At 37.3% G+C, this 22,922-nt stretch overlaps 2 protein-coding genes across 2 annotated transcripts; both read left to right on the top strand.

Moving 5' to 3' along the window:
* The first annotated feature begins 5,518 nt into the window (after positions 1-5,518).
* On the top strand, positions 5,519-21,522 carry LOC113508966. The gene is made up of 9 exons (XM_026892182.1): positions 5,519-5,546; positions 6,348-6,419; positions 7,856-8,037; positions 9,300-9,438; positions 13,924-14,057; positions 15,052-16,079; positions 19,023-19,664; positions 20,174-20,331; positions 20,998-21,522. Exons 2-9 carry the CDS (start codon positions 6,362-6,364, stop codon positions 21,183-21,185), a joined length of 2,529 nt encoding a protein of 842 aa, XP_026747983.1. The 5' UTR covers positions 5,519-5,546; positions 6,348-6,361; the 3' UTR covers positions 21,186-21,522.
* Positions 10,397-12,010, top strand: LOC113508984 (putative aminopeptidase W07G4.4). The gene has a single exon (XM_026892213.1). The coding sequence runs from the start codon at positions 10,437-10,439 to the stop codon at positions 11,961-11,963; it is 1,527 nt and encodes a 508-aa protein (XP_026748014.1). The 5' UTR covers positions 10,397-10,436; the 3' UTR covers positions 11,964-12,010.
* Positions 21,523-22,922: the final 1,400 nt, after the last annotated feature.

Raw genomic sequence — 22,922 nt, 5'->3', positions numbered from 1 at the left:
AACAATTGTGTTATAATTAACTAATTCTATGCCACAGCACTCGAAAACCCCGCTTATAGAACATTTAGAAATAGCTAAAATTTCTTTACAATTGTGACTTTTTTTTACAAGTATGCAAGTTCTCCCCCTTTTACTATTAATTCTACTAAAACTAGCGGCTAATACATAGTTTGGTATTGTTAAGAATTGTTCGCGTCCTTCCGACATAAAATGCTCCGATATACACATGACATCAATATCGTTGGATTTTTCTCGTAGTTCTTTGAGACAGACGGTGAGCTCGTCAGACTTATTTAGAAGGCCAATGTTTTGGTGGAGGATGTTTATGTACTTATTAAAGAAAAAACTGGGTCTTAATTTCTTGATTTATTTTGGTCGCGTGTATCGTCTGTTTAGATTCTGTAGTTGCCTCTGTGCTAGGAATGTTCCTTGCGATGTCTTTAAAGACTGTTTGCATGCCGTAATTATTGACTGATCTAGTAGTTCGACTGAACATGTTATAATCGCATGTCAAATTTTGATTCGAATCAACGTAATACGCATATCCGTATGTTGTTTATGTCAGTGCAGAGGAGATGATTAAACGTCTCGACGCGACAATTATACATAGACGAAAAGTATGAGAGCTTGTAAGTTGGAACACATATTATTAAGTTTGTATGTTTTATTCTTTCTAGATTCTTTCTTATCTGAGGGCACGGCAGTGCCCCTGCCAAGTCTCGAGCAAAACGGGCACGGCCGTACCATCTTCATCGATTCGCGGCTGTTTCGCCCCCCCTGTATCTTCGACGTGGACAAAGCTAGGAGTTTAGCTTTTCGGGGAATAATAGTAGGCATTAGAACAAGCTTAAGTTCGAAATTACATGCCAATTGAATTAATGGTTTAGGAGTTACGGTCGATCAAAGTTACACCATTTTGTCACTCACTGACTCACTGACTCACTGACAGATCATCAAAAATCTAAGGTACTTCTAGCAGACTTAGAAACTTCAAATTTTGCACCAAGATAGGTCCTTAGCCACATATAAAGGAAAAATTATAAAAACATTAAAAAATAATATGCCATAGAAAACAATTTTATATTTGCGGTTTGGCAAGAACATTATGTATGGATTTTGACTGCATTGTTAACTTTGTTCGTTGTTTAAGTACCTATTCAATTGGATGAATACATACATAGAATAGAAAAGAATAATATAAATGTAATACACAGACTATCATTAATACAAATTAATACATAAAATTCATAATTCATTAAATTAATAAAGCTAAAACTCCATTGTATTGCGATAAATATTGTATGCGCGCTCGATAGATGGCGTTGTACGTGTCTGAATCGCGCTATGGTTTCGTTACAAAGCGCAGTCTAAGTAGTACTTCAGAATAATTCGATAATTTTCATTTGATAGCGCCACCTGTCTATGAAAAACCATTTCGAAACTAAAAAATATTGTAGTGATAATTGATATTCGGAGAACTTTACGTGTTATTTAGTTTAGTTTAGCTATAGTTTGTAAGTTAGTAGATATATATATGCATATATATATAAGTTTAAGCTTGTTTACATTAGAAGTAACGAAGTCTCAGAGAAGAAACAAAAGAGATAGAGATAGAGAATGGGTTCTAAGCAAAGCAGTAGCTGAAGTCCTAGAAATTATGACACCTAAAAAAAAAGAAAGAAATACACTTACAAAAAATAAATGAGATCCCACCAAAAACATTAAATGTAAAAAAATGCCAAGTCTCTCGATGCAGTCTTTCCATCGTAAAAAGTTTTGAGATCTCATAGAAGCCAAGTCCTATTCAAAATATTTTGTAGTTATAAATCAACATTTAGTAATTGTATCAATAGTTTTCTTTATATTATAATTATAGTGACTTGGCAATGAGCACAAGAAGAAACAAATAAAACGGCATATTTGTAGGAGTTGAAAGTTACACACACCGCATGCGTAAACATTAATATCACAAAATTAATTTTCTTTTGGTTTATCCGTGTCGTCCCAACCGAATTTCGGCAACGGCAGTCAGTCTTAGTGTACTCTCGATTCATTTACTTTCATAAAGCGATGGCCCGTAAGGTATTCTTAATTATTGTATAGGAGCATGTAGTCGGTAGTGACCATCATGATTCACACATAACAAATAATCTGATCACTGGTCTCGTCAGTAACATTTGCACATAATTCCAGGCATCAAGCAGCTTTTAATTTGTGCTCATTGCCAAGTCACTACTATTGATACAATTACTAAATGTTGATTTATAACTACAAAATATTTTGAATAGGACTTGGCTTCTATGAGATCTCAAAACTTTTTACGATGGAAAGACTGCATCGAGAGACTTGGCATTTTTTTACATTTAATGTTTTTGGTGGGATATTTTCTACTAACGAAGAATAATTCTGGCTCTTTTCAAAATCAGTTCCTCCAATTAAAATAACACAATAATCGTATGCTGTAAATTCCTTCAATTTATCTTCTAATTCACAGATCATATTTTTTATTCCACAATATGGCTTCAAATAGTGACATATTTCATATTCAGAGTTATTATTAAGTATTTTCTCCGCTATTGAGCGTATTTTATTTATTCTGTTTTTACTTATAATACATATTTTATTTCGTTTCTTAATCTCACTATTTTTTACTTCTTTTTTTCCGCCTGAATAACAAGAAGTAACGGTGTTTGTAATATTCTGAGCGCATGTGTCAACGACTCCTTGCTTTATTGAGCGGGAACAAGTAGCTGTTGTAGATTGTCGTGAATGTTTAGGAGACGATGTTACAGGTAAGGCTGTTTTATTTGCATTGCTTTTTTGTTTCTTAGATATTTTGGTTTTTCGAGCAGTTGTTTTAGGTAGCGAGCTATTTGTAGCTATTGTACTTTTTTCATCATAATTTTGTTAATTTGTACTTTTACCGTTAAACGGTTGCTGTTGTTCCGCCTGTTTACTCTACTAGAGTCTAAAGAGCCAGTAAGAATATTCAGACGTCAAATGAGTTGCACGTATATTTTGGTTTAGTAAGTATTCTGTCGCAGCAAAGTAGTGAACGAGCAATTCGCAAGATATCATTATTTTATTGAAAGATTTTATTGAAGACTAGCTGTTGCTCGCGACTTCGTCCCCGTGGGTAGAAGATATAAGTTATGATTTATATCTGCCTACCTGCCCTGTTTTTTTTCACATTTTCCATTGTATCTTCGCTCCTTTTAGTCGCAGCGTGATGGTTTATAGCCTTAAGCCTTCCTCGATGAATGGTCTATTCAACACAAAAAGATTTTTTCAATTTGGACCAGTTCCTGAGATTAGCACGTTCAAACAAACAAACAAACTCTTCAGCTTTATACATTAGTATAGATATGTTTAAATATTATTCAACCAGCTATAGTCTACCCAATTGTAGGATAGTTTCAGGCTATAAGGAATGGACGCAGCTGGATATCCGTGTTCTTTTTCAACCTAAGATTGGGTTATCAGTTAGGCAGTTGGTATTCTGGGATCTGACACCGGCTGTCATTCGTGCAGTGGCACAAGTTCCAACGCCTGATCGACAGCTAATGATGATAATACCACTCGATCTTGATTTAGGTCCATAGTACCTACCACCTCAAAACCAGAAACAGAGTAGAATCGAATTCTAAACTTGAACAAACCAGTTTTTACTTCTTTGTATTACTTATTTCTGTATATTGAAAGTGGTATCAAGCTAAAATTCTGTTCTGAAATTTACAACTTTCAATTTCTGTTCTGAAAAAAACCCGCAGCGTTGCTAAACCACGATATTTTTTATGCTATCGCGGTTCTTGAGATGCAATCTGGGTGACAGAAGGACGGATAGACAGCGGTGCCTTAGACAAGACTCAGATTTTACCCTTTACATACGGAACCACCGAAATACATATCGAGTACAGGTATAATGCATGGCATAGCCACATACCTAAAAAAGGAAAACATAAACATCATATTAATATAACAAAGACGAAACTTGTGTGTTTGTTACACTTAACGCGCAAATAACTGAACATTTTTTGGGTAGAGGCCTGTGTCCAGCAATGAGACATATTATAATAGGCTGGTAGGTATTATTATAACGGTCCGGCTTATAGCTTTCCCTGTCCATTTGTTGTGGTATTCATTATGGAGCTCGTGGCTAAGCTATAACCGCATTTATAAGTGAATCGATGACAGGTTAAGCTATGCTTGTCGCGGTTGGTCCGTAGATGGGTGACCATCTTTGTCATAACTAGTTCCTCCGTTTTTCAGAAAGCTCGTTAAATAGTGGGTTCCGGCTGTTATTCCTAAATCTTTGACAGTCGTTACAAGGTAGTCAGAAGCTTGAAAAGCCTGACAACCAGTCTAACCAAGGGGTACCGTGTTTCCCAGGTAACTGGGTTGAGGAGGTCAGATAGGCAGTCGCTCCTTGTAAAACACAGGTACTCAGCTGAAACCGGTTAGACTGGTAGCCGACCCCAACATAGTAGGGAAAAGGCTAGGCCGATGATTGTTGTGGTAGGTATTCATCTCATTCGGTCCCCTGAATGTGAGCCACGGGATCGCTCGCGTATGCTCTGCAAGTGGCACGTCCTAGCCCTGTAAACTGCCCTTCGAAGAATGGGTGTGAAGCGCCCATCTCTCACTATTCATGAGAACGGATGCACAGAACGATGCGCCCCTCTCCTTCTTGGCCTGTCAGCTGATCGAGTGACTGGGAGCCCTAGCCACCCCTCGCAGGCCTGACATTACGGTTGCCGTAGGACATAAGATTACACTTTCGCGGTACTTTGCGAAAGCGTTCCCGCTTCGCCGGACCGGGGAAAGGGAACGGGGAAGCATTCCAGTGGTTTAGCCGGTAGGAGTCCAGCACACCCCTCTGCCTTCCCCGGGGCGAAGGAAGTCCATGAGGATTTCCTTTGGGTAAAAAAAGTCATAAGATTACACAACTTGGGTTAAAACAAATGCTTTTGTATAACCAAGGCGAAGTTGGGACTTAGTTTGTCGCAATTACTTAATATTTTCATAAAAAAACACAAATTGTTTTTAACCGTTATAGCTAAACAGTTGAAATTGTTGAAGAAGATTAAAGTTGCCGTAATAAAAACAAATAACGAAATTGAAAATCAACGTCAAGTTTCGTTTGGTGCCGTCAAAAATTATATGAAAAACCAATTATTTTTCTAAACTTGTTTTTCTTTACCCTACTTGTACGGAACTCTTAGTGACGGTAGAACGTGACCAATTTCTTTCACTATATTTTTCAGACATAAAAAGGTATTTTTGTTCAGTGTTGGACGGCGGGCTTTCTAGTTACTATCTAACAAGAAAACTCGCAGTTAAAAAACTAGTTCGAAACAACCGAATTATATTTTTATTTGCTTCAGTAACATTTCACAATAAAAATGCGATAAAATTTAAATTAGATTAAAAAATATACTTCTTGCTATAACACGGCGTTAGCGCCATGTTTTATTTAAAATATATTTTTATATTTAGTTATTTATATACAAAATGTTATTGTATAGAAGAATTTTTAGGAACACAAGGTAAAAAAAAATATTTTTTTGTAAAACTATCTCAGTGTTAAGAGTTCACCAAACAAAATTGAGCAGTGCTTTTCTACTTGAAAGTGTATTGAATCAATCCATTGCAATTCAATTAAAATTAAATGAAACTAACAGTTGATACTTTTCTACGATGTACGACTAGGTAGTTTAATTCACTAATAACATTAAACTCAAAATATTGTTTGTTTAAACGCGCTAATCTCAGAAACTACAAGTCCGTTTTGAATAACTCTTCCAGTGCTAAATAGCCCGTTTATAGAGAAAGGCTATAGCTATAGGACATTTAACATCACGCTATAATTAATAGGAACAGAATAGTTATGAAATTGTTATGTTCGGGGAGAAGCTTAGATCGGGCCCTCTTAAACTATGCCAATTACACAAAATCCTAACTTATATATATTCTTAATCACGCGGACGAAACCACGCGCAACAGCGCAATTTAGTGCAATAAATAATAATCGCTTCATTCAAAAAGTAATAGAAAAAATACAGTCGAATTGATAACCTCCTCATTTTTTTGAAGTCGGTTAAAAATGAGTAGTCGTAACATCGAAAACACGTCATCCCTCAGTCGAGAATTTCAAAATGGCGAATGAAAACGGCCATTTTTATCTACATCATCTTAAGCGATAGACATTATTTAAATCTAAAAATGTTTTTATTTACCAACATTTAATATTTTTATGATTTTGTAACGCTTTACTCACGCGTAGGTATTTATTGGCTTCGCGCGATCAGTTTAAATCGGTATCTTATTAACAATTATTCATATTTCAGTTATCACAACGAAAATGTTTATGTTTTGGCCAAATGCTACGGTACCTTTCTTCATAAATCCCGACCATTTTGGTAAGTATTAGTTGACAACTAAGTATACACAACCCATATTCAATCTTGAAATCTACAGAGTGAAGTTCGGATTCGAATCATTTTTTTTTATTTACAAAAGGACTCCCACTCTAAGGAATTTAATCCTTATATCGAGCGGGTTTTCACAAACATTCAAGTCACATGCACATGACACCCAGACTCAGAACAAGCAAATGTGGATCATGCAAAATTAAATACTGGTCCTACGCGGGGATAAGACGCGATACGTCGCGCTCAGTGGGTTTGATGAGGTGATCTCAACCACTCGTTACAGAAATGCTTTAGAATTCACGACATTCACTGGAACTCTTTCATGGACTATGAGAGAGTAACATCATAATATATAATAATATAATATTGGATAACATTCACACAACGCCATCTAGTCTCAAATTAAGCAGAGCTTGTGTTATGAGTACTAGACAACTGATAAATATACTTATATATTTCTAAACACATACATAATATAGATAAATTACACCCAGACACAGAACAAATGATCGTACTCATCACACAAACATTCGTCCTGGGTGGGAATCGAACCTACGACCTCCAGTATAGCAGTCAGGGCCACTAACCTATTTTTTTTATTGTTCTGTACAATTATAATATTTTTTGTAAACGGAATGACAGCGTGCTGCTGGGGAGTTTGTTGCGCCGTTTCTTCTCTCACAGCAAAAGCACTTAGGAAGCGGTAAAGGGTGGGCGAAACTGGGTGCTGTCCAATGTAAATGACCTTCAAAAAGTGCTACTTAGTAGCCTAATTTGAATAAATGAATTTTGATTTTGATAACCACTAGACCAACAGGCCAGTCAACATCATCATCATCAGCCCATATTTGTCCACGTCTGGGCCCCAATTTGGAAATGCCAATGAATGAATTGCATTTGGATTAAATTTGACACTATTCCTATTCTTTTAAGGGTTTTGCCAAAATAAATAATTGGAAATTCATTGTATTGACTTTGAGTGTTCCGATCCGTACTGAATTTCCAAATATTGTGTAGGAAAAATGCTTAGGAGAATTCGAGTAATGTCATTTTAATCCTATTTCCATTCATTGGCTATTATAAAAAGCGGTATAGCAACCCTGGCCTTAGGCCACTTCAATTGCAAGCCATCGTCATCTATACTAATATATAAAGCTGAAGAGTTTGCTTGTTTGTTTGAACGCGCTATTGAAAAAATTGAAAAATTCTTTCTGTGTTGAATAGACCATTCATCGAGGAAGGTTTTAGGATATACCATCACGTTGCGACTAATAGGAGCGAAGATACAATGGAAAAAGTGGAAAAAACAGGGAAAATTATTCATCTTCGAGGGCTTCGGTTCAAAAATTCTAACCACGCGGACGAAGTCGCGGGCAACAGCTAGTCCAATAATATAGTCCTTAATAATAATGTATGTTCCACAGATCACGAACAAGCAATGGCGATTATGACGTCACTATCCCTGTTTGCGTTTAAGACATGTTTGAAATTCGCGCCAGTAATGGCCGCGCCCACAAATAATCAACATGTTATGGTATTCGTCAATCCGGATGGCGTACGACGATGTAAAATTGAAACACAGGGACATTCAATTTTCACACCACATGTAAGTATTATAACTAAGATCGATTTCAATAAAAAATAGGTATTAATAGGTAATTATGTATTTATTAATTAATTAATTGGAATCCATACCTCATTGGCCTAGCCTTTTCCCAACTATGTTGGGGTCGGCTACCAGTCTAACCAGTTTCAGCTAAGTACCAGTGTTTTACAAGGAGCGACTGCCTATCTGACCTCCTCAACCCAATTACCTGGGCGACACGATACCCCTTGGTTAGACTGGTTGTCAGAGTTTTCAAGCTTCTGAGTACCTGTAACGACTGTCCAAGATGTAAGAATAACAGCCGGGACCCACAATTTAACGTGCCTTCCGAAACACGGAGGAACTCGTTATGACAAAGATGGTCACCCATCTACGGACCAACCGCGTCAAGCATAGCTTAACCTGTGATCGTTTCACTTCGGCGGTTATAACTTAGCCACGAGCTCCTCCAATTGGAATCCATACCTAATGTACAAAAATGACAAGTATTCTGTCAGACGGATTTCCAAAATAAATTGGATACACGTTTCGTCTTAAAAAACTTTTGCCTAACTCGTGGCCCCGACGAAAAGAGCAGTGTTATAAGTTTGACGTGTATGTCTGTCTGTGGCATCATAGCTCACGAACAGATTAAGCGGTTTCAATTCAATTTGTTTTAAATTAAAGGTGAATAATTATGTGCGAGTGTTCTTCAACATGTTTGATAAAGATCTGTTGAGCTTTTAAAAACTTATGGGCAGTGAAAATTTATTATGATGTACTAGCTGTCCCAAGGGCCCGCTTGCTATAACTCGAAAATGATCCCACGGGGATATTTGCGATAAAAAAATGCTTTTCCTATGTGTTAATCCTGGTTATGAACTATCGGTGTACCAAGTTTCGTCTAAATCCGTTCAGTGGTTTTTACGTGAAAGAGTAACACACATCCATAAATACAAACTTTCGCGTTTATAATATAAAGATGGATGGCTATTGTTTTTAACTTTAAAGACTTTTTCAATATTCCCACGTTTTTATACACTCACTTTCTTGTTTTTCTATAGTTCCGGTTAGATTTTTGCAACTCAATTTTGAGGCACTTCCCGATAGCTAGCAGGCTGAAATTTTCACGGTAGCTTCAAACCCGATGACAATGCAATTTACAACTATAAAAACTGCTGAACTGATTTTGATGAAATTTTAATGAAGTGACATTTGAAAACGAGGGTTTTTGGATTTTTTGAATCTATTTACTTACTTCTTTTTTCTCGTTTGTCTTACAGTTTGTTCATATTGGATACGATTGTCTCCAGTCTCCTCAAATCGACATGTATGTCATGAGAGCTCTAGGATTCCCCTTCGAGCACAATCGAATGAGCCGAGATGTCTATATCGATGTTATGATCGAGAATATCGAACCCAGTAAGTATTACGAGGCAATTAAACTTGCCTTTACACGGCACCATTAAAACAAATTATTATTATTTATAGAACTGTCGTATGTAAAGTAACAAAATATATGAAAACCTTTTTATGCCAAATGACATCAAGGGGATTGAAAGAAAAACGATTGTGCACAATGCACAAAAAAAACTATGTGAATGCGTCGTACCGTCTCGTCACGAGACTTTGATATAATAGACTAGCTGCCTCAGCAAACGCTGTTTTGCAAATTAGTTCTAGGGCATAAAAATAATGAGTCCCAAACTTAGCGATTTAATTCTTCGTAAATCACATATTATCAAAGACACACAGACTCAGGGCGAGCATTCGTGGATCACACGCTAGTCCTAAGCGGGGATCTGCGACATGTGGGTTTGGCGTGGTAACCACTCTGCGGCTATCCGCGCAGTCAATCATGTTTGTATCAAAGTTTCCTGTACATAAGCCTAAATTCTTTTTAGACGTATTTTTAAACAATACTGTGTTACCAGTGCTAAATATAGCATCAAAAATTACGACTGTCATGAAACGGACGTTAAATTTTTAGGTAAATTTTTGATTATGAACGAAAATAAATTGCATTTTATGCGCCGAACGCTAAGTCTGACGAATCGCTTCAGTGCAATGTACTGACAAGTCAAAGTCACGTCACATGTCGACAAGGAATGTTCATCCAATACATTAGAAGTTTTATATTCGTTTTCTGTGTGACATTACTATGTTCAGAACCTTTGTCACATAAAGTGGTTTATTTATTTTACCCATAAGTAAATGATTCGAATAAAACAATGCATTACTATCAAACAACGTCATAACAATATAAAATAAACATTTCAACAATAAAATTATACAATACGTTAATTACAATGATAAAGTAATCATAATAAATCGTCAAAGATAAAAGTTGACAAATAAATAATTATAGAGATAACACCGTCGCTTCGTCCCAGTGTGACTTATACAGTGCGAACAACAACATGTCTGCAACCGAATTTAAGTTATACGATAACGTATTTATAGAAACTAATATACAATCAATTGATTATGACGCTGTGATCCTTATTCTCTACCCGGAGGATTTGAATGTACCTTTGCCAAGGCATATCGGGAGTTTTATCGATAATATTGCGAAAGTCGATAAGCACATTCACAAGACAGCTACAGTCTGGAATTGTGAGTACGTTTCTGGAGGAAGACTTGTGCTGTCTCCAACTGGAAAGATAACGCCGTATCATGACGCAAGAGTGGTTAAAGATGCAGCTATCAAAGGGATGCAACGAGCTCTCGATGCAGGAGCGAAGAAACCGCTGTTGGTTGTTCAAAATGTTGTAAGATTCCCAGTTGGTCAGCTGGTCTGCATACTTGGGGCATTGGAGTCCTTGTACGTGCCACTACAGATCAGAGAGAGAGATGCAACGAAGAATTTCTTGAGGATCGGACTTCATTCCGAAGAGCAATTGAGCGAGAAATTTGAAAGGACAGTCCGCAATGCGATCGCGATCGAAAAATCTAGAATTTTCACTCGAGACATCGCCGGTTCTGACCCAGAGCGAATGACTCCTAACAACATCGCTGAGTATGTTAAAACTACGTTTCAAGGTGACAGTAACATAACTCTAAATGTCATCGATGACATGGAAACTATCAACAAGGAGTATCCTCTTTTAGCAGCGGTGTCTAGAGCGTCCAGTCAAATTGAGAGACACAGACCGAGGGTCGTTGAAATTGAATATCGACCTTCGGATTTAGCAAGGGTCACGAGTACATTACTTTTAGTTGGCAAAGGAGTGACGTATGACACTGGTGGTGCGGATTTAAAGATTTCGGGTAAGATGGCAGGTATGGCTCGCGACAAGTGTGGTGCCGCGGCTGTAGCTGGCTTCCTCAAAGCTTGCGCAATCCTCAAACCTCCACATTTGAAGGTAATTGGTGTTCTATGCCTCTGCCGAAACTCCATCGGTGAAGATTCGTACGTGCCGGATGAATTACTCATTTCGCGTAGTGGGAAAACTGTAAGAGTTACAAACACAGACGCTGAAGGAAGATTTGCGATGGCCGATGCACTTTTTAAAATGGGCGAAATCGCTGATACTGAATTAAACCCGCATATTTACACGATAGCCACTTTGACTGGACATGCTAGACTGTGTTACGGTAATTACACAGCTGCTTTAGATAATTTCAGTGCTGTGGGTCATTCAAGAGACCTGCAGTCAACTGGAGGCAAAGTTGCTGAGGGCTTCGAGGACTCAGTAATACGTCCTGAAGATTTTTCTGTAAATGTTGGCAAATGCCGAGGCGATGACCTTATACAAGTTGATACGGACGCTAAATGCCGTCATCATCAGCTCGCTGCGGGCTTCCTTATCAAAGTAGGAGGGTTGGAAACCAAGAATATTAAGTATACTCATTTGGATATAGCTGGGGCGGCCGGCGCACCCCCCTGCGAGCCATCTGCCGTCCCAATAGTTACTTTGTGTCAGATACATAAGGTCTTAATGTGATAAGCAAGTGATTTATTAATGATATTTTTGATAATTTTACTGCATTGCGTTTTTTTTTACTGTTGTTATTAAATGTTATTAATTATGTTGTTGTTTTTGTAATTTTGTGAGTCTTGCCTATTTACCGGTTCTCGTATGTACTTAAATAACTTTTATGTCGATGCAAATGTCTTCCAATCTTGGTTCCAGTATACTAAAACGGACTTTAATACAATACAAAGAACTTTTTTGATATATTTCCAAGACACATTTGACACATCATACCAATTTAGTTCATAAAATACATTTTTAGGGGCAAAAAAATTGGCATAATGCAAAATGCTTCGCAAAACAATGACAATTTAAGAAAGCAAAATGGCGACCAGATCTGACAGTAATTCTTACTACTAATCGCTACTAATCGAAAATGATAAATAAAAATAATCTGGATAAAAATGGTTCAGTCCAATCCTGGTTATAAACTATCTGTGTACCAAGTTTCGTCTAAATCCATTCCGTGAATTTTGCGTGAAAGAGGAACAAACATCCATACATACAAACTTTCGCGTTTATAATATATAGCACTAGGATGCATAAGGAATGTAACGTATTTATCTATATGAACTCAATAATTAAAATTATCAAAGTATAGAAGGGCACATTAACGTACATTGCCCTGCTTGGATTAAAAATAATATGATAAGGCAAGGATAAGAAATGTACAGATAAAGTCAATTGTCTAGCAACAGTCGTCGAATGTAATCAAGTCACTCTTTTAAATGACTCTATTGCTATGGATGTGGATTTAAGTCCTAGTGTCACGGGGGTTTCACATTTTTTCAGTCATATGCACAAGACTCTGGACAAATTAATATTCGTTGATAACACAAATGCTTGTCGTAAGCGGGGTTCAAAACTGTGATACGGCGGCAATAGGGATGATGACATGGTATAAAAAGAAAAAATCTCATTAGTCCCTCAGTTATTTAATTGAAAAGTATGAGACACGTATTTTTTCCTTTTTCAGAAAAAACTAGAATTGACAAAGATTACCTGCTTTAAAGTTTAGGAGAGGGGGCTTGTGACGTAACGATAGAGTAAAATTTATACTCAATCATGACGTCACGCGTAAGTTTCATTCAGTGTAATTTGGTCAATTTATGTTTGCGGGACAAATTAAAAAATACGTATCAATTATTATACAAAAAACTACAAGACGGACACTGCAAAAAAAAATTGTCATCATCCCTATAGTAGGTTTGATTTGATTAATCCTAAATTTAAATGTTGCGACTCCGACTCGCACTTGACTTGTATGTTTGACGTAAAACATCTTTAGGCGCGACTGGGAGGTAACTGGTCAACAATGCAACGGCAATATGGCGTCTCGTTTTTGTACCGTCCGGTTTTTAAATAAATATTTTTGGGATGGGTCCGGACATTTTTAACAAAATACCTCCAGATATTAGAGACGAAAGAAATTGATATTTTTACTGCAAGAACAATGTTGTGAAATTTGACTGCACGGATAGCCGAGTGGTTGAGGTCACCACGCCAAACCCACTGTGCGCGTCGTGTCGCGGGTTCGATCCCCGCGTAGGACAAGCATTTGTGTGATCCACGAATGCTTGTTCTGAGTCTGGGTGTCTTTGTGCATGTGAATTGTATGTTTGTAAACCCCCCGCGACACAAGGATTAGTGAGGGAGTCGTTTAAAAAAAAATTGTTATTATTCGATCGATGACTTCCTAGCCGATCCTACGTTTTAATATCATATATGTTACAGTTTCGTTTTTTTATTTATAGTAAGTTAGAAGTAAGTTATTTATACTAAGTTTGTTTTTTAATTTGTAAGTTAGAGCCATCTCGTATAATAGCAAAAGAGTTTCACGTCAATCGTCTGTGACGGTTACGAACTACGAAGTCCCAGTTGCAATTGAACGGTTTTAAAACAGTTATGTATCTCCAATGTTAATCTACAGGTGCCATCGGTTTATTTACCAAGGAGAGTGTGCTTCCACCGGCACTGCGATCAATGCCGTACGATGTTAACAGCGTAATGCACTTTGGCGAAAGAGAATTCAGCAAAAATGGACATAGAACTATTATTATTAAAGTAAGTAATTATTATAGGTATTTACAGTAAATATTATGACAGACGTGATAAAGGTAGAATGGTAGTTAAAACTTAGATAACTTAAAGATAGATGTGAAGCCCAAGAGACAGAGGAGAATAAAAAGAGGAAATAAAATGGGACCTGTGGCCAGGACTGCATTATTAAAGTCTTGTCTCGTTGACGGGCCTGTTGGTCTAGTGGTTAGTGACAATGACTGCTATACCGGAGGTCGTGGGTTCGATTCCCGCCCAGGACAAATGTTGTGTGATGAGCATGATCATTTGTTCTGGTGTCTGGGTGTAATTTATCTATAATATGTATGTATTTAGAAATATTTAAGTAAGTTTATCAGTTGTCTGGTTACCATAACACAAGCTCTGCTTAGCTTGGGATCAGATAACCGTGTGTGAGTTGTCCCATGATATATATATATTATATTATATATATTATTAAAGTCTGGTGATGATGATGATAATAATTATCATATCAATTCGTAGTGATCTTGCCACTTGTAAGAGCTGTTAGTTCGATACCAGCGTAGGAATGTAATCTATCTAAATTACGTTCTTAATTATCTTAGAATAATTAAAAATAAACCACTGACAAACGGCGAAATGTGCCAGCGGTGAGCTAGCTTGGTTATCGCTGCACAAAACCAATTCTTGTTTGGACTGCTTGAGCCAGAGAAGAAGAATAAGAAATGAAACTACTTTTACGGATTTTATCGCGGTTTAATTTGCCCGTGACCATGATACCTGCAAAGGTGTCGAAACGTCGGGAACTAAAATCAAAAAATTAAACCGCGATAAAATCCGTAAAAGTAGTTTCATTTCAATGTCTAACATTCACGTAATATCTAAGAAACCACCAAGAAGAATAAGCTTAAAATATTGTATATGTTTGCTCTTACATGCATTTACATAAGATGTGAAATTCTCTCGACCATAAAATTTTTAAACTCCATTGACCTAACTCCACAAATTGAATTTTCAGAACCCGAATGTCAGACAAAACCGTGTCGGCCTCTCATCAACCGACATCCGTAAAATCGAAATGGTTTACGGTACGGAATGCCGAAACAGGGACCGTCAGGAAAAAATCGAACTCTGTCAGTCATACCCGGGTGTGGCGAGACGAAAACGGGAAATCCACCCTTCAGAACTTCGTAGTCTGAGGGTGAACCCGGATATCACACCACCAACCTCACCTACCGTGCCAACTGGACCAGAACCAGAACCTTTAGGAGAAACTATTGTAGATACAACGTACATCACAGAGAATTTAAAAGCTCTAGGCATTGAAGAAGAGGCACAAGATATAATAGAACAAGTCTATAAAGTTTCAGCTCTGGCATTAAAACATGCAAGAGAAAAATATTGCAACGTATCCTCAAATGCCACCACAATAGTCGACTTAAAATTTGAAAGCCCGAAAAACAGAGGCAACAGCTCCGATTTACTAGGTATACTAGAAATCATAGCGGATTACGCGAAATCAATGATCGATGATGCTGTATCAAATCTAGTAGTCTTCTGTGAGAATTCTGATTCCATGGCTATGTATCAACGCCAGAAGAAATGGTGCGGGGGTCCTGATCAGAGTCGTTGTCCAAAGAGTTTTAAGTCAACGAAGTTTGGTCCAGTGAGGTACTCGACGCAGCATCGTCCTGTTTACAAGCAACCTACGAGACACGAGGGATCGGGCAACAAATATTCGTATGACAAATCTTGGAGAGTTGGTATCACTGAGAGTTTAAGTCCTAATACTACTTCAACTGACAATAGTACTGCTACAACTGCTTCACTACCTTCAACTAGAAGAAAAAGAGAAGCTACAGAGTCAGCAGAAGCTAAAGAAAAGAAGGTCAAAGAAAAGAAGATTTTGAAAGAGAAGGTTAAGCCGCAGAAAGAGAAAGAAGTAAAAAAGGAAGATATGGGTTTGAAAGCTGGCAAGAATGGGAATGGATCTTTAGCGCTTGCCTTGAATGCTACCAGAAGATTCTTTCAAGAAAAAAGATATAAGTAAGTGTTTCTTCTTCTAATTTTCATAATCCACAATATTCATACCAGTCTAGTCTCTAACTAAGCAAAGTTTGCGTTAAAGAGCAAACGGTGTAGTTTTGTCTGAGATCAAAATTGATCCATTACATTCTTTGGAAAAGATAAAAAAAAAACAAATCTAATCTATGTCTAAGAAACTCACTTTCACCTTAAAACCATTGATCCTATTGTCATAAAATTTGGCACACAGATAGACCAGAGCCTGAGAAAGCAAATAGGCTATAAGCTTTGGCAAAGGTCTCCTCCAAACTGTTCCTATCGTTTCTCTCCCGCACCAATCTATCTCCAAAGTTTTCTCAACTATTTAAGTCAAATCATATTTCCATCCTCAGATAAGTTTCTTCTTTTTTCTCTTTCCTTCTCTTGCGTGCATCGTTCCCACTTTGTATCTCGTCACCTCTGATAACATAGCCAACCTAATTTACAGCGACATCTATCGATGTCTAATTATTTTTTGGTTTTCAGGTCGTGGCTTCTATAATGGTGTCTGAAAAACCCCACATGTTTAACAACAGGAAATTAACCGTTAAGAAGACAGTTCTTGTATGTATTTTAAAAATATATTTTGTTTCAAATAAACATTAAAAACTGAAATTGTTTTTTTATTACACATGTGGGGTTTTTCAGTATCGTATTCGTAATATTAGGCAACCGGGGTTTAGTTAATTCTTAGGGCCTTGTCATACTAGTGGTTTAGGAGCGGCTGCGCTTCGCTTCGCTTTTAGCTTTAATTCGCTTCGGACAATGACCGATATCTCGGAGTTCTGGGACACACCGAACTTAAGTGTTTCGGTGGTTTTCGTTGGTTTCATTGTAGCTTCTGGCTTACAGGAGTTGCAATGACGGGCATATGTGGCGGGCTAATCCCAAAAGAAAATGTCCGATAATGATCGTGACCGACTATAATGATTCTGATAATGAATCTTCACAATTTGGCGATGATTTCGTTTTCATGTCGTCTGCGAAGTCATAACGCCAACAGGAGTGCTTCCTCATCGGAATCCATTTTGTTACTGAGTTTATTGTACGGTGATAGTGTGCTACGAACACGCGATGAAAGCGTAACGTATTCGCCACGCGTCTACTATTATGATAAGGTCCTTAAAGTAAGACAGTGAGCTATACTCGGCGTAATAAGAATTATAAGACATCTCTTTTTTTGTCGTGGAACTAAAGAAAACAGTTATGAGTGATACATTAGTTCAGAAGTTCGAGAAAAAAAAATTAAACTTGGTTTTAGCTTTAAGCTGACACAGAAAAATAAAATTGATTCCTCTAAAAAACGCAGGGTTAGGCCGAAAAATGCAAAATTTCAATAGACTAACTCGAATTTTATCTCTAAGCATACGAAATGACTTTCCGAGTTTTGTCAATATATTTAAAATAGATACCAACAGCTTCTGGGTTGCGGTAAGCTGACTATAAAGTTAGGGAAAGAGAGAGGGCACCTGTGTTGGCACACGCTAATTTTTTCCACGATGATGGTTGGTTTGGATTGACGACCTCCGTGGTCGAGTGGCGTACGCACCGGTTTCAAGGTGTCGCTAGCTCTGAGGTCCCGGGTTCGATCCTCGGTCGGGTCAATGTAAAAATTCATATTTTCTACATTGTCTCGGGTCTGGGTGTTTGTGGTGCATTCGTTGTATCTGGATTCCATAACACAAGTGCTTTAGCAACTTACTTTGGGTTCAGAACAATGTATGTGATGTTGTCCGCATTTATTTATTATTATTATTTATTATATGATCAAAATTTGGCTGAACGTTCAAAATTTAACCTGTACATTGAATAAGAATGTCAAATTCATAACCTATTATAAAAATGCAGCAGGAGCTCGTGGCTATAATAAGCTTTAACCGCATAAGTGAATCGAGTACAGGTTAAGCTACGCTTGACGCGGTTGGTCCGTAGATGGGTGACCATCTTTGTCATAACAAGTCCCTCCGTGTTTCGGAAGGCACGTTATATTGTGGATCGCGGCTGTTATTCCTACATCTTTGACAGTCGTTACAGCTAGTCAGAAGCTTGAAAAGTCTGACAATCAGTCTAACTTAGGGGTATCGTGTTGCCCAGGTATCCTTGTAAAAACACTGGTACTCAGCTGAACACGGTTAGACTAGAAGCCGACCCCAACATAGTTCGGAAAAGGCTAAAAATGCATTAGAAAGGATTCAACCCCTACGCCACCTGATACAATTATTTACCTAACTAGTTCCGTATTCACTCTAGACTTTATATGGGGGCCTACCAACGCCCCTTAAATAATATTAATAAAATATAAGAACATTTACAAATAGCGAGTATCCGTCCACTGCAAGGTGAATGCGAATAGATAAACATGTGTAGAATACTATCTACTACAAGATCACGTTTGACAAGAAAAGGCTGGTCGTTGAAAATTAACCCTATATATTCTTAAAATAATAAAACTTATTCGAGAAACCTTCCCACCCCGTATAAATGTACGAATTTGAAGGCCTACACACTAATAACATCTTTTGATAATAACTACAACTTAACAAATTGATAAACAACCTGTAAAGGGTATATAATAATCCCACATGTAGGTAAGCAAACATACAAACACAGGAAAGACTTAGTAGAATATATGAATGTGTCATGCATCAAAAAAATATTTGACCAGTAAACGCCTTGTCGATCCTACACTTGTACAAAACAGATCTATATTTAGGCATTGTATTAAACCTCCGTGCTGCCATCACTACAAAAGCATTACGACTATATAGTTAGTCGTTGCAAAAGGTGTCTGTAAGAGAAGTAAAAATGACTGTTAGTTGACTGGCCTACTGGTCTATACAAGCTTTGCTTAGTTTGAGAGTAGATGGCGTTGTGTCTAAGCGGTTGAAAATGCCTACAACACTTTAAAATATTCTATAACTTCAGGGTAAAAAGCCCGCGACCAGAATGGGATGGAACAAGTGCATTTAACGATAAAGAAAAACAGATGCAAAGCGCGTTCCTCAAGAGAGAACAAGAGATAGAAGCAGCAAGACAGAGAGAGAGGGAGAGAGAGAAGCTACAAGAATTACAAATGGAAGCTGACAATGAAAGGGAACAGCAAGCATTAGCTAAAGAAATAATGGGACCACAACATACTGGGAAGAAGAGACACGAGCGTCCCGAAGCAGATGAAATTTTAAACTCAGGCTCCGATGAAAAAGTAGATAAAGACGAAACTGACAAATCCAAAGAGAGCAAAGAAAGCAAATACAGCAAAGAAAGCAAGGAAAGTAAAGAAAGCAAAGAAAGCAGAGAGAGTAAAGAAAGCAAAGAGAGCAAAGACAGCAAAGACAGCAAAGACAGCAAAGACAGTAAAGACAGTAAAGACAGCAAGGACAGCAAGGAAAGCAAAGAGAGTAAAGAAAGCAAAGAACCAGAAGGATTGGAGATTGATCAAAGTGTAGATGAGAGACCGGCTGCGAAAGAAATACAATCAGAGATTGAAATTAAACAGCAGAGGCATAAGGAAAAACCGATTGAAACTCAAGTCTTAAGCGTTGAAGAAAACCAGACGGAGGAAAAAGTGTAAGTTCTTTTAGATATTATTTCAACTAGAAAGTCTGACAACCAGTCTAACTAACGGGTATCGTGTTGCCTGCAACTGGGTTAAGGTCAGATAGGCAGTCGCTCCTTGTAAATACCTACCACAGACGAGCAAATCACCCCCTCAACACGTCGGCGGACGCGTCCGCCGATGCCATCTGCAGATGCATTCGCCTGCGTGTAGAGGCGGCATAAAACACTGGTACTTAGCTGAATCCGGTTAGACTGGAAGCCGACCCCGACATAGTTGGGAAAAGATTAGGACGATGATGTCAACTTGAATGTTTTTAAAATCCCCGCAACACAAGGATTAAATACCTTAGTGCGGGAGTCATTTTATATAAAACAAAATGCTAGTTCGAAAAGGATTAGCTTGTGCTTGCTTTGATGTATGGTCAGGATAGAAACTATGTGCGTCCGAGATAGTGCGTGGACTCATCTATAAAAACTATGTATTTGCGATATAAAATAACAAAGTAATCTTCTTCAAGGTCAGACAAGAAAAAAGCCAAAGAAATGAAAGATAGGAAGCGGTCTCGCGGCTCGCTGCCGAAGATTGTGAAACTCAACAAATTGAACGAAGAGTTCTATAACGAGAGGCGATGGCCAGATGGTCAGGTCGTATACGTGCTGAAGCCTAGCAAAGAATGTAAGTATTTCTATAGTTCATTTAGAAAAAGAATTTTTTTGATATTTTCAATCGACATATATACACTTAATATAAGTACATAAAAATACAATAATTAAAATAATGCATCAAAAAATTCATCGGCATCGCTGCCGGCTGGGAGTGTGCCCAAAAAGCTGGCAACATTGCCACGTTGAATGGCATTTGTAAGAACTTAAAATCCTTCCTACCACATCTGATTAGGACTGGCCTGTTGGTCCAGTGGTTAGAGCCCCTGACTGCTATACCGGAGATCGTGGGTTCGATTCCTACCCAGGACAAATGTTTTTGTGATGAACACGATCATTTGTTTTGTGTCTAGGTGAATTGTAGACATAAAAATAGATACTACATATAGATAGAAAACAATAATTTAAAACGGAGTCAAAATCAAAATCAAAAGTTTCTATTTCAAGTAGGCCGTTTTCCAGGCACATTCAAAACGTTAAGGTGATGGCTCTAGTTGCGTCGTTTTAAATTATTGTTTTTTTACAGTTCATTTAGCAAGAGTTTGACCCGCTTCCTCCCAATGAGGAGGCCATGACCATGGCTATGACCATCCCCAAAAAAAAGAAAAAACATAATTTTGGTGACTTATAATTTTTTTGGTGAGTTACCCATCATTTTAACAAATGCTTCTCCTTTCAGATGACTTAGATGATCTCCGAGAGAGGCTCGCAGAAGTAAATAGAATTTTAGAGAAGAAGACTTGTACCCGATTACGAGAGGTTGGCGCTAAGGAGGCAGACGGGTTTGAAGACTATCTGTATATAGATACCAGCCCCGATTACGTCACGGGACGTGTTGGCGGGAAACAGGTAAGTTTTTGGCGTTAGTGACGTTTCTATTCATTATATTGGGTGAATAGAGTTGGAAATTTTGTTTGGTGATTGCGCAATTGTAAAAATGAACCCCATTGGGCTATAATAATGGACAGTTTTATTAATTTCACAACATTATAAATGATAGTCTTCGGGCCACACCCGAGTGACATTACATTTTTATTTAATTTTGTACCTTTGAGGAATTTCACCCTTCCATCGCGGGGGATTTCACAAACATTCAAGTCACATACACAAGTCAAATACCCAGACTCAGAACAAGCATTCGTGGTTCAAACAAAAATGTAAGCTAGGATAGAATCCGCGAAACGTCGCATAGTTGGTTTATCGTAGTGACCTGTGCCGCACTGCAGTTACCACGACAAAAACATGAAAGGACAAATAAAACAAATGTAAAGCAGCTAAACATACTAAAAAATCAAGTGTATCTCTAAAATAAATAAATATTAATAATATTTACTTATTTAATAGTTAGGGTGGATTGTACTAGGAGTTGAATTCTGTATTGTTAGATTGTTAACCTTTTTTTAGAACCTAGAGAACGTTTTGACCAGATTAAGGATTACCATTTATTCAATAAATATATTATATGAATGAAAAACAAAAGTGGTTTGTAGAAATCGTAAGACAATGCAACAACACAATTTTTATCAAGCAGAACCTTTTAATTTAATTCCTTTTAATCTAATTATACTGAAGATCTAGGTACCTACAGATTCTATATGAAGAAGACATTGTTTTTAAATCCAAAGATAAACAAAATAACCTAAATACCGAAAGAAATACGAAAAGTGTAAACAAATCTAAATAAAGAAAATGTCATTGTTACGTCATATTAACCACTATTTACAATAATAATGAAAGTCAATGACCTATTACTGTATAACGATTATATTATTAAAGTACAAAATTAATGTTTATATTGCGCAATACTTTGGGTAAAATATAGATCACCATTTAAAACAATGGCCGAAGTGAAGCGAACAGATAATAAATATACATAATCGGAATCAAATAATCGTATTTTAAAGCATGAAAACACATTATTTGACGTAAGAAAGTGAAAGAGATGCGAATACGAAAGCCTTTCAAGTGCGAGAAAGAAGGGAATATAAACATAGAGGGAGATAGCAATGTTGCGTACGGTTGAAGGTTGGGAGTGCGTGAAGGATAGACAAATGTACGGATGTGACGTCAAAGAAACTTCAATGAGCTGTGTGGCGAGTGCTAGAATTTTCCCTTTATACGAGGTAATTTCTTTGATGGGTAAATTGTGATAGGGAAGTTACTTTAGGTTATTCGAATTAAATCAAATTGGTTTGAGGACGATTATTATTTTAATGAATAAACTTAGCAAGCGGATATCTTAATTTCAAATCAGTAGGGAGTTACTTTTTTCATTAAGGTGATTTTGTCGTTCCAAGTGACTGTTACGAAACGAAATAAAGTCAAAGTTCTTCTACTGAAAAAAAAAAACAACAAATTAATTAAATTTTCACTGGCTTTTAAATTTTGCAATCGTTTTATGTCGCACAATGATTATTAGCTATTTCAAATAAAATCAAAACTAACTTAACATTTTTTTTAAATAGTCGGGTAAATTCAATTTCTAGCGCTCACCACCCACTTCGAGAACATGCGATCGTCCTCGATCTCCGATTGGCTACAATTCATAGAAAGTTCCCGAAACCAACTGGCAGAAAGTATATATACGACCGGAAGCGCGGCAAA

The sequence above is a fragment of the Trichoplusia ni genome, chromosome 3 (assembly GCF_003590095.1).
Source record: "Trichoplusia ni isolate ovarian cell line Hi5 chromosome 3, tn1, whole genome shotgun sequence".
Taxonomy (NCBI): domain Eukaryota; kingdom Metazoa; phylum Arthropoda; class Insecta; order Lepidoptera; family Noctuidae; genus Trichoplusia; species Trichoplusia ni.
This window is presented reverse-complemented; position numbering and strand designations above follow the sequence as displayed.